The 12,780-nt window shown below is 35.6% G+C and overlaps 1 protein-coding gene across 4 annotated transcripts in view; it reads left to right on the forward strand.

Annotated features, from left to right (window-relative positions):
• The window catches only part of CTNNA2 (catenin alpha 2), a 1,292,108-nt gene extending 1,286,576 nt beyond the window's left edge, over nucleotides 1-5,532 (forward strand). For 2 of the 4 annotated variants that reach the window (XM_055121537.1, XM_055121540.1), the window contains 2 exons: nucleotides 1,702-1,818; nucleotides 4,362-5,532. In XM_055121537.1, the coding sequence (XP_054977512.1) occupies nucleotides 1,702-1,818; nucleotides 4,362-4,649 (405 nt within the window). In that variant the 3' untranslated portion in view covers nucleotides 4,650-5,532. The remainder of the gene's footprint in view (nucleotides 1-1,701; nucleotides 1,819-4,361) is intronic. The other 2 variants (XM_055121538.1, XM_055121541.1) reach the window with 1 other exon arrangement.
• The last annotated feature ends 7,248 nt before the right edge of the window (nucleotides 5,533-12,780 follow it).

Genomic DNA, 12,780 nt, shown 5'->3' on the forward strand with positions numbered 1-12,780 from the left:
TATATCCACCTACATTAATTGTGATGCTATTCACTATCAGGAAACAATCACTCTCAGCTACAAATCCATGTACCCAGATAAAATTCTCTATAGGTGAGTGAATAAAGAAATTGTAATATATACATTGTGTGCATATATTGTGATATATATATATATATCCACATATATATATATAGTGAGATACAGACACACACTCACACAATGGAGTATTAGCCATAGGCAAAGATGAAATCAGCTTTCTGCTGCAACATGGAAGAAAGTGGAGGGGTCATTCTAAGCAAAATAAATCAGCAATAAAATACAGGATGATTTCACTCATCTAAGGTAATAACATTAGCAAGAAAGACAATATCCAACAAAAATACACCCCTAGATTCTGAGAACAGACTGACGCTAGTTAGGAGGCCGGGGTGAAAGGCCTGTCAGGAAGGGTTGTGGACACAAAGGGTGCAGTAACATTGCGACCCTAAATCACAGCAACATTTACACTCCCAAACTCTTACCTCATTCAGTTATTAAAAAAAAAAAAAAAAAGCAGCTACTGAGGGGTTTAAGAATAGTTCTTTTTTCCAAGAGAATTAGATATCACCACAAAAATAAAGGTGCTCCAGTCCTATCCCTAATTTGTTTGCTCAGGGCTTTCCTTGGAAGAGACGAAATTAATTTCTAAGATAAGTAAATCAAAACCACTGACCAGGTGTGCTGTGGAGACACCCAGGGGACTAAGTCATGACAGTAACAAAATGTCAAACAGGAGTACACACTTCTGGCTAGACAGAGTGGATAGAGATATGTTCATTTTGAATGATAGGTAGGGACTGAAATTCATGAACCTGAAAGTAAAATGATACTTAACAGAGTAGCAGAGTTGTGGTTTAGAGAGTAGGCTTTGGGAGGAGATTTTGCTGGGCCTAATTGCAACAGTGACAATTAATGCCGGGGAAAGTTACATTACCTCTCTAAACTTGAGTTTTCCCTACCTAAGAAATGTAATGATAATGGTTCTTCAAATATTTCTCTTGACTCAAACCATGCAATTTAATAGTCCAAAGGCAATTATCAGGCACCCAGTAAGCATTCCTTATCATTTATTGTTAGAATTGTAGCACTGTTGCACTGTCATCCCTTGTTCCTTGATTTGCTTGAGTGGGCACCAGTAGCGTCTCATTTTAAGACTTGTTGTTACTGTTTTTGACATACCTAATACACCACGGGTAGCTTGCCAGGCTCTGCTGTGAGAATTGTATTTATATATGCTTCAAAAATCCTATAGTCACAGTCTAAAATAAAATAGAACATGGTTGTTTAACTTCCTAAGTTTGCATTGAAAATCAGTTTTATCTAGATAGCTTTTATTCTTTTTAATGGGTTTTCTTTATAAAGTACATTTTTGTAAAACACGGCTCTTGGTAACTAGATCTGAGCCATTTTGGATGAACATAAAGGAATCCTGTTAAATAAAAATGTGCTGATAATGATCTAAATCATTAAAGGGGATGTAGGTCAACTGGTAGTCCAGTTTTTTCCTAAAGTTTTATTTCATACGCTTAGCTTGAGCTATTGTACAGTGTTCTGGCTCCGATATAGCTGACCAGATGCACTTTACTGTGCCACAAAGACTGCATCTGCCCTCCCAGGTGACTTAAATGAAATCACTAGTTTTATATTTCAGAGCTGTCTCACTCTCAACCAATGTATTAGGTTTATTCACAGGATTCCTGCGTCAGGCTGGGAGAGCAAAGGGGTTCTGAAGAAGAGACAGGCTATCAGATTTTTGCTGCAGAATTAGACACCATCTATCTGAAAATGGAATCTGTGGTAAAAATCTCCAGATTACTTGTAACTTTGCTTCTTGGATTCACTCCCAAGATTTGCTTTTTGAAAATAATTTCGATAATATATTAGCCACATTCTGTCTTATTCTACTTCTACTAATGTTATGGCCTTGAAGCAAATCAACAGTCCTGTCCCTAATATAATCATATACCCTCCTTTTACTCATACTATGCAATAGCACTGACTAACTTAATGAATGTTGCTCATTTTTGAAACCTGACAGACTAAAAGGGAAATGTCAATTGGCTAAGTAGTGAGATACATGGTATCAAGCATCTTAAATAAACATTTTGCAGTCTTATATTTTGATTACTTACATCTACCTCAAGTTCTAATGGAAAAAATTTTAAAAAGTGGAATTTAGTTAGATAGCTCTTATGTTATCAAACTTGTGCATGGGCAAAATTCTGAAATCACTGAATGAATAAAATCTTCAGATTGTCTTTGGGTTTCATTAATCCAGGGGTTCTCAAACTATGGCATGCATCGTAATTCCCTGGATTTGCACATTTTTGATTCATGATCTGTAACTGATTTGAGAAATTGCATTTCTAACAGGCTTCCAGGTGATGCTGATATGCTGGATTCAAAGCTGTGCTTTGAGAATCACTGCACTAATCTGAGCTTGACTTTTATATTAACATTAATAATCCAGAATTTGTTCTTAACTGTCTTTAGAAATTTGTGATATATAAACTAAATATTATGGGTTAAGCAATAATTTGGGATATGTATTTTTGTACAGTATAATAGAAGTGACAAGTCATTATTGTATTCTATTTGTTTTATTCAGTTACAAAGGTAGTTAATTATATTTAGTAGATCAAGACTATTATTGCAGGGTCAATGTAGTGCTGACCTTAAATATTTTTCTGTAAAAGAGGAAAACCTCAATTCAATGGTTTTGCAAAGTATTCCTACATAGAATGAATTTTTCAAATTTTTAATTCAATGACTGACTTTATGATTATTTTGTTTTGTTGCTGGAAGAGTAGTGTTGATTTCCTGTCACAGACTTCTTCTAATTCAATATAATACTTATTTCACTTTGATAAAGGATGCAGAATATAAAGCAGCCAAAACAACAACGTTATAGAGACCTTAGGCATAAGTTCTGTTGTCTCCACTCATTGGGACATGTCATTCCAAAGTGAGTGACAGTCATATCACACAGCAGAGTCCCAGTGTTTGGAGTCCTTTGGTAAAAACATGCTGAGAGTCACCTTCTATCCAGATAGGGATATACCTGATTCTCATTCTCCCGTCCAGCTCTGATCTGTTAAATAGGGTTACACAATAGTCACGGTCGCTAGGAACAAAATTACAATATTTTAGAGGTACATTCTTTGAGTTCCCATGTAACCACAATGGGCACATTTTCTTAAGTTGATTTTATGAGTAATATGATGGGGAAAAAATTTAAGCTCAAGCATTTCTGAGTCTTGAGTCATATTCAGTCTAACTCTTAAGATTTTTCTTTGAGAAGGAAATTTCTAGTGAGATTTATCCTAGTGATTTTCTAGTGAAAAGGGAACCTGTGAGATGCATATTTGAACTTTGCTGGGAAGGGAAGCGGTCAGGTTGAAGCATACTGAATGATCTAGAGTATGGCCACATTGTCTATTTAAAAGCAAAATAGAGGAAACCTAAAAAACCTGCTAACCTGAAATAAACTCCTAAATCTGCTGTGCCCTGACTTGTGTCTTACAGCATTTTTATAGCTCTCATACCCAACACAATGGCTCTACTAAAGCTGCATAAACCTGAGAAAGTTATGCACCAGCTCTATTGTCATAAAATACCTATGGCAGTGAGTGCCTCCTTCATACATCACTGAGAGTTAAATGCAAAATAAAGAGTTCTTAGTGTTTGACTCATAGTAGAAAACAAAAATAAAGCTCCTTAATACAGGGATTTGCAGGTTTTACAAAATGCTCTCTGACCTACAAAGATCATGGCACTGTTATCGATATTTTCCTAGGAGGTATATTCAAGATCTGAAAAATAGTGTATTGATGGTCAAGGACAAACCCAACTAAGCAAAAACCCTGAACTGCTTGCAACCCTACCAATCTGGAGCTCAGAATGGAGAAATAGTCTAAATTGATACTTCAACTGGTAGAATCCCAAAATTCAGATATAAATCCTTTTATTACTCAGTGCTTACTACATGAGTTTCAAACATTTGAGAAATTTACATCTTACTGATCAACATAAACATAACACAATATATATTTCTTCAGAAAACTTTTGTAGCATTGGAATTCTTGCAAAAAAAGGTGGGGGCTAGACTTTGGGGTTAGAGGTATTGGGGTCTTGATCTTTCTTTTAACCTTGGTATTTAAGCATACAAAAAGGACAGGGGGCTGCTTTATGGTTTCTTTGCATTATTGTGTAATAATCTTGCTCTTCTCTGGGAAATACTGTGTATTTGAATAGTCACAGGATTGCTTTAAACTGTGACCCCTCTTGCAAATGATGTGCCTTTACTGACCAGATGTATCTTATTCTTGCCCCTGCTTTAGCTGGACAGCGCCACATCACTTATCCAGGCGGCTAAAAACCTGATGAATGCAGTTGTCCTCACAGTGAAAGCATCCTATGTGGCTTCAACCAAATACCAGAAAGTCTATGGGACAGCAGCTGTCAACTCACCAGTTGTGTCTTGGAAGATGAAGGCTCCCGAAAAGAAGCCCCTTGTGAAGAGAGAGAAGCCTGAAGAATTCCAAACTCGAGTTAGACGAGGTTCTCAGAAGAAACACATTTCGCCTGTGCAGGCTTTAAGTGAATTCAAAGCAATGGATTCCTTTTAGGAGGATAGGCATTAACAAGAAAGCGTTTTCTTTTTGCTTTTCTTTTTAATTAATTTTTGTATGCATACCTGCCTACTTATATGCCTCTGGCACGGGGAAATTAAAGGAACAGTATCTGTTTGCATGTAAGATGAGATGTGGTCAACACTACAGATCCATCTGTAGCCTGGGGAGGGGACAGGGAATTCCTGTCCTGAGGTGGCACAGAGCTGTCCTTTGCAATATTCTCATAATTGGACAAAGAGTTCGCATCACAATGTTTACGGGAGTGGGAGGGATGGGGAAAATAAACTTCACTCTACAAAAGCAACTCTAATGCATGCAAGAATCATTAGGTTGGCAGGTATATTAAGTGAAAAATCTGGAAGTGTAATGATAGAACATAAAGCTTGTATAACTTCTGTTTCAGTGCAAAAATGTGCTAGCCAATACGCTTAAGTGTGTGGCCGGAAATTGAATAATTTAACTTTGAAGTCATATCCATGAGATCATGTAAATTTCTACTTAGTCAAAACTAACTTTGTTCAGCCTAAAATGCTTTTTTAAAAAATCTGTTATCTCTTCTTTCTCTTCTAGTAGTGCCATGACTAGTGATCATATTCTGAATTTTTCCCCTTTCTGAAAACAATAATCATTTATTTGAGATTTATAATTCTCCTGGGGTCACTAGAAGGACTATATAGTGATCCATCTTTCTTTTACTATTTTAAACATTTGAACTATGATTTTGCTAGAAATAGAAGGTCCAGTGATGAAATATTAGAGGAATGGAAATCGAACAATGTGTGAAGGTTTAGAGGCAAATACATAGGTGTAGCTTGGAGTGCTGGTATCTAAAATGCCATTGTATCTACTAACTCGAAATAAACACATTTAATCTTGACATCTGAGGAATGGGTTCTTTAATGCATACTCAAAAAAAGGTTAAAGCATCTTCTTGAAAGTGAAATAAAAACACATTTGGTTTTAGAAATGGGAAATAAAATAGGTACTATCTAAAGAAATCTATGGGTTATTTTAAAAGCTCAAGATTGCGTTTTATTTTATATTTTTATTTGCTTTTATTCTATCTGAATTTAAGATGAGAAAAACCCCATATTAAGACTTTTCTGGGCCATCATAAGCTCTGGGCTAATTTATAAAAGAATGTATTCTCAGAGGGAAACAATAATAAAAAATAGTTATGGATAGATCCATTAATTCCAAAATACTCGTTTAAATTATTTTCCCTAAGTTTTAAAGGAGGTTACTAAATATGCAAATGTTTAGCCTAGTATTTATTACTAAGAAATAAGGATCCCAAAAATATGCATTTAAACACGCACAACTCTTTCCTTCTATTTGAATGATCACTACCAGTGAACAAATACAATGTGTCTCTAGAAACCGGAAAAACTATTAAGTAATGTGTTATAGCTTTGAGAATTGGGAACACCTATCCTTGTTTCAGGTTAGGTGCAAGGTCCTGAAGAAAATGAACAAGGATTACTGAAAGGTGGGAAACCTAGTTCAAAAATCTTCTACAGGTGTGATTCTGTTCACCACCACACGCCATGAAACCACCACCTGTGGTGAGAAAGCTCACGGATGTGCCATAAAAGCTACAGACTGATTTCAAAGAGCCTACCTACTTAAAACCAAAAATACACTGAGGGCAACTTTCATTGAAACTCATTTGCAAATACTTAACGAATACCTTCTTTGAGAGAGGTCTTACAACACTTGAAGGATTTAATTTATCAATGAAATTATTGTTAAAACATGTGGCATGACTCAAGATTCATACATTATTTCATTGTTTAGTTTTGTGTTTTATTTTAGAACCACACTTGGCAGGCTTTAGGGTTTACATATTCTCCGTGCTCATAGATTACTCCTGTCAGTACTCAGGAAGCTATAGGTCATGCCAGAATCAAAGTGGGGTTATTTGTGAGCAAAGAGTGACCCCCCAAACTATCTTAGTCCCTGTACTTTCTTTTTATTTTGCTTTTTTTTGGGGGGTCACACCTGGCAATGCACAGGGATTACTCCTGGCAGTGCTCAGGGGACCAGATGCGATGCTGGAAATCGAACCCAGGTCAGCCGGGTGCAAGGCAAATGCCCTACCCGCTGTGCTATCACTCCAGCCCCAACTCCTGTACTTTCTTTAAGCGTTAAGCCCAGTACCGTATCTCTGACCACTATGCTGTGATTTAATGGGTTAAGAAGGAAATATTCTTCGGAGAAGTTAAGAAACTGCTGAAGTTAAAAACTACTTGGAAAGCACCCAAAACCAGTTTGCAGGCAGTACAGCAACTTTCAGCTCTGGTTTTATATGTTTCAAAACATGATCATAAGCAATATTTGTGTTTTCTGAGAATCACCTTTAATTTTATTTTTAAAATGTTTTTATTAGCAGCACTTATTGAATAAACATCATAACTAGTATTTTTCTGTGATCAAGGACCCTGGAATGAGAGCACTATAGCAAAACAAAAATTGTTGTTCCTTGTCAATAAATAAAAATTAGGAATGTATTATTTATACATAATAAAGTAAATGTGCCCTCTAAATAATGAACATTCTGCCAAACACCTAGGATGTAGAAATAAATATTATATATAGCTAAATAAATCAAAACGCATTGGTGATGACATATTTGGAGAATTATTAATGGGACAAGTAGGATTTGGCAATTAGAAAACTGAAATGAAATATATTATGAAATAACAAGAGGTATAAGTGGATAATAAACCTAGTAAGGAGGAATGGCAGAGGTGGAGATTCAAGGGTACACATTAAACTTCTGAAAACATGTTCAGATGTCAGGAATATGGGCTTCTAAATGAAGGATGATGTGCAGTAAATGTGGAGACAGTTTTGTTGTCAGTAAAAATAAAAAAAAAAAGCTTCCCTGGGTAGCTTATATGAGGTGGAGAAGAGAATGATTAAAGAATATAATCTAGTCATGGAGATGATGATCAAAAAACTAAAAAATCATCTGCAAAATCAAATATAAACATGAGTTAAAACTGAATTATATATTGAAGTTGACAGGTAGTCAATCACAAGCAAACGGAATATTCAGTTCAGATGTAGCAATTAAGGATGAAGAAGAATGAATAATCCTGGTGGGAAAATAAATATCAAATCTCTTTAACAATTTTAAGAATATTGATGGTTCAGAAGACAAAACCTTTGGATTGTTTTTAATACCCAAAGGATCCAGGGGAGCTGGAGAGATAGTACAGTGGATAAGGAGCTTGCTTTTCACTTGACTGGCCCAGGTTTGATTCTTGGCACCCTGTATGGTGCCCTGAGAATTACTGGAAGTGATCCTTCAGTGGAATCCAGGAATAAACCCTGAATACTGACAGGTTTGGCCCTAAAACAAAACCAACAATAATAAAATACCCTAAGAATCCAGGAAATGTCTATTATCTGCAAATGGTCGATGGTTTTTCTCCATTGAAGGCTGAGGAACATAAAATCAGTCTTACTTTACAAATCAAATTATATAACTGAACTGTAGTTTCATTTATAGGTTATACAAGTGTTGTCATTGAGAATTCAATTTTTGATCATTAGAACACTTCAGACATGAGATTCAAAGAACTATAAAATACTGTGTAGCTGAATCATGCAAAATAAGCATTCAAAAATATCAAGTGATAATCCATAGTCTCTATATCTCCTTGAGATGAATCAGTTTACTTGATTTATTTTTTGAACATATTAATCAAGTTAGAGAGTCACTACTTTTTACTTGAAGGTTTTGGTATTTTTGAAGGAGAAAATGATTATGGAAAACTTACAAAAAATAGTGCTGAGAATCTCAAGTGCCCATCATCAAGAAAGAGGAATGCTCCAGTCTCCCATAGAATCACAAATTAAACAATAATGATATTAAAAGTATCATCAGGAAGTCTAGAAATAAGTACTTGCAGTAATTAAGTTACTCCCGATACTGTGCTCAGTGGTAGTTCCTAACAGTACTAAGGGAACCGCATATTATTAGAGATCAAGTCAGGGTCTGTCTGACTTGCCAACATCTTAATGCCTAATCTATTTTTCTAGCCCTATTTGGAATTTATTGAGCCCACTTTTCTGTCTTAATGTGGATCATTGGTGAAAATGGTGGACAATTTGGATATTGAAGGACTAAGAAAAGAAAGCAGTGAGAGACAGTATGGAATATGAGTTTTCATGTAGGCACTTTATAAAAGATTATGGACAGAGCAATAAAATATCTTAGATATGAGATGAATAGAAGATCCTTAGGGGATAGGAGAGATTAAAAATCACATTTTGGGGGTTGGAGTCATAGTACACTAGTAGAGAGCTTGCCTTGCATGCAGCCTACCTGGGCTCATTCCCTGGCATCCATTGAGTATAACTGGGTGTCCTCCTCCACGGTAATCATGTTTACTTGGAGTAAAAGCAAAGCACCCAAATGACTTACCAATGCTTTGGAAGATTTTAAGAGGTCATACACTGTCAAATCAAGTTGGTTCTCAGAATCAGTTCATAAACACTGGAAAAGCATCGGTTTTGTGTCATCTTTCTAAATGCCCAACTCTATGCTGTTTGTAAGTGATTTGCGTTAGGTCTAAGGAAAAACATGGGTTGAAAGTGAAAAGAGGGAAAAATATCTATGAAAATAAGCAAAGAAATCAGATGATGAGCCTAATCACAGACAAAATAATGTCAATAGTATTAATATATATATATATATATATATATATATATATATATATAAAATGAGGCACATTACTGATATAAAGGTCAGCAAACCAAGAATTTATGAACACCTACACATCAACCATTTGAGTCATCTGTGCTCCTGTTAGTGTTTATTGGAGTAGTTTTGTATAAATCCTAGATGTTAACTATCAGATAAGTGATTTTAGATGTTTTTCCCTTTTAGTTGTCCTTTTAATCTTTTATTTTCATTTTATCTAAAAAGAATTGACATCCATTTATCTGTTTTTATTTATTTTGCACTTATGGTGCTATATTCTAGAAATGATTGCAGACTTAAGATTTAGTAGAAATTATCATATTCACCCCAAAAATATAAAAGGGAACACATTCAAACTGCTTCTGTGAGGCCAATATTGTATATACCAATGCAAAAAGATTATAAGAAAAGTACCTCAAAATTCCCTGATGGATATTGATGCAAATAATTAGTGAAATTCTAAGGGGATAGAAAGATGGTACAGTGGGTAGGGTGCTTGCCATGCACTCAGCCAACATAGATTCATTCAATCCCAGGTATCACACATGGTTCTCTGAACTCTTCCAGGAATAAATTAGAGACAGGAGTAATCCCCCAGCACCACTGAGTGTGGCTCCAAGACAAAACAATGAAATTCTAGAAAACAATTCAAATTCATATTAATTTTACACACATGAAATGGAATTTATTTTTGTATGTAAAGATTTTTCAGCAGCCAAAACAAGTGTGATGCATCACATGAACAATGAACTCAATTGAAGGCTTATGTGCAGAGTAAGGAACTCTCACTGTTATTGGATCAACTGATTCAGCGTCTATGGAAAACAGCACGAATTCCTCAAAAAAGTAAGAATTGAATTCTGTGAATCCAACAGTTACACTCCAGTTACCCAAACACAAAAACATCAATTCAAAAAAAAAAATATTGCACACGTATGTTCATTGTAGCACTTAGTATAATAAACAGGAAACAATTACAGTTTTAAGAAAGTTGGATCATGCAGTTTGCTTCATTATGGTTGGAACTTGAGTGTATAATGTTAAGTGAAATAAAGAGAATGAAGGATGATACCTAAATACCTGATGATCTTGCTCATCTGTGGAACACAGAGAAAACAAGGGAAAAGACAAAATACAATAATCACAAGCCCTTCATCTTGGTTCACAAAATTCAGATTACCAAAAATGGGGAAAGGTTATGGGGAAAATAAAGATCAAATTAGAGGTGACATAAAGAATAAGCCTAATCAAGGAGGCTAAAGATTTCCCAACTGAAAACACAGATCATTGATAAAATATACAAGAGAAATGTCACATATTATTTAGGAAATACAAATCCAAACCACAATCAAATGCTTTCTCACAATCATGTTACTTTCAATAAAAAAAAAAATTGGTGAGGATGTAGAAAAAAAATTTGTGCATTGTTCTACAAGACATAAATATTCACAATTGCCCCTCCATACCAAAAAAGGGGGAGAAAAAAAAAGACGTCCAAGTGTATTAACTGCAAATGGATAATAATATGTGAAACATGCAATGGAATTCAGCCTTTAAATTCTGGGGTCCAGAATGATACAGTTGGTAGGGCACTTGTCTTACATGCACCTGGTTCAAGTCAATACCTAACACCTCATCTGGTCTCCCAAACCCACCAGAAGTGATTCCTGAGTGCAGAGTCAGGATAGGGCCTGAACATCACCAAGTGTGACCACAAAACACAAATTGGAAATAAAATTTCTGAAATATGCTACATGGATAAAATTTAATATCACCTTAAATCAAGTAGTTGAAATATAGATATTATATGATACCACTTTTTCAGAAACTTAGTATGGTCAAGTTTCACTGTCACTGTCATCTCGTTGCTTATTGATTTGTTCGAGCGGGCACCAGTAACGTCTCTCATTGAGAGACTTATTGTTACTGTTTTGGCATATCCAATACACACGGGTAGCTTGCCAGGCCCTGCCATGCGGGCTTGATACACTCGGTAGCTTGCCGGGCTCTCCGAGAGGGGCAGAGGAATGTAACTCCAGTGGGCCGAGTGAAAGGCAAACGCACAACTGCTGTGCTATCGCTCCAGCCCGTTACAAGCCATAATGCTCAAAAGTAGAGAGTATGGGGAATATTGTCTGCCATGGAGGCAGGGGGAGGGAGGGACAGAGGGGGTATACTATTGGTGGGGAATGTGCACTGGTGGAGGGATGGGTGTTTGATCATTGCGTGACTGTAACCCAAACATGAAAACTTGTAACTATCTCACAGAGATTTAATAAAACAAACAACAACAACAAAAAGAGCAGGCAAGAACACTTTCATCTGTGGTCTATAAAGAAACAAAACAATTGAACTGACAGTATGGGATAATGATAAAACCTCAGCACTTGACACACTCACATAAACTGAAATTACCAAGCAGTGGCAGGAGGACACATTTGGAAGGAGACATAAACAGATTAGAAGGGACTAAGGACAGTGGAACAGAATCTAGGGCACTTTGGAGATAATGTACAAAACATTTCCAGTTATGTTATCTTCTAAGTTGAAGTAGTGACAAAGAGCTTTATGGTCAAGCAAAACTTAGAAGAGTTCATCACAACCAAATAGACCTTTCAAGGAATGCATAAAGGCATTTCTAAAGAATGAAAAGCAATGTCATATTGATGCATCAGCACACAATAATAAATTGAAGAAGAGAAAGAGAGTAACAACAGGGGCTCCTAAAACAAATGGGATTAACAAGCTTTCAATTTCAAATAGGCTATATATTTAGAACTTTATAAATGTAAACTTCAAGGTAATCTCAGAATAGTAGCCAGAAAAAAAATAGAAGGAAAAAAACAAAGATCACAGACTCAAAAAGTAGAACTAAAAAGAAAAGTAATCTATAATTTTATATTATTCATCTCCATAAAAATCAATGGCATCAACACCACAGTTAAAAAGCACAAAGTGGTTGGTTGTTTCAAAAGACAAATGTCAACCTTCTGCTGTCTACAGGTAGAATATTTGAGATTGAAAGATAAACAGACTCAAAGTGAAAGGTCTGAAAGCAGTCCTAAAAACAAATCTAAAACCCAGGAGGAAAAGCCATACTTGCATCATATAAAACAGATTTCAAAATAAAACACGAGATAGGGACTGTCAAAGGATCAATCAATATAATTTAACACTCATTAATATGAATGTAGACATGAGGAGAACAAGGAAGCAATTGCCTTAAATAAGGAATTAGAGCAGATTTACACAATCTAATACACAACTGCAAGGTACCCCTGCCCCTCCTCCCTAAAAAAACCAATTACAATTCTTCTCAATCACAAATAGAACACTGAGTGACAAGATTACAGACTAAGATTTAAAAATATAGTCACCGACATATTTCTTTATTATAATGGTATGGAATTA

This window comes from Sorex araneus, chromosome X (assembly GCF_027595985.1).
Source record: "Sorex araneus isolate mSorAra2 chromosome X, mSorAra2.pri, whole genome shotgun sequence".
Lineage (NCBI taxonomy): Eukaryota > Metazoa > Chordata > Mammalia > Eulipotyphla > Soricidae > Sorex > Sorex araneus.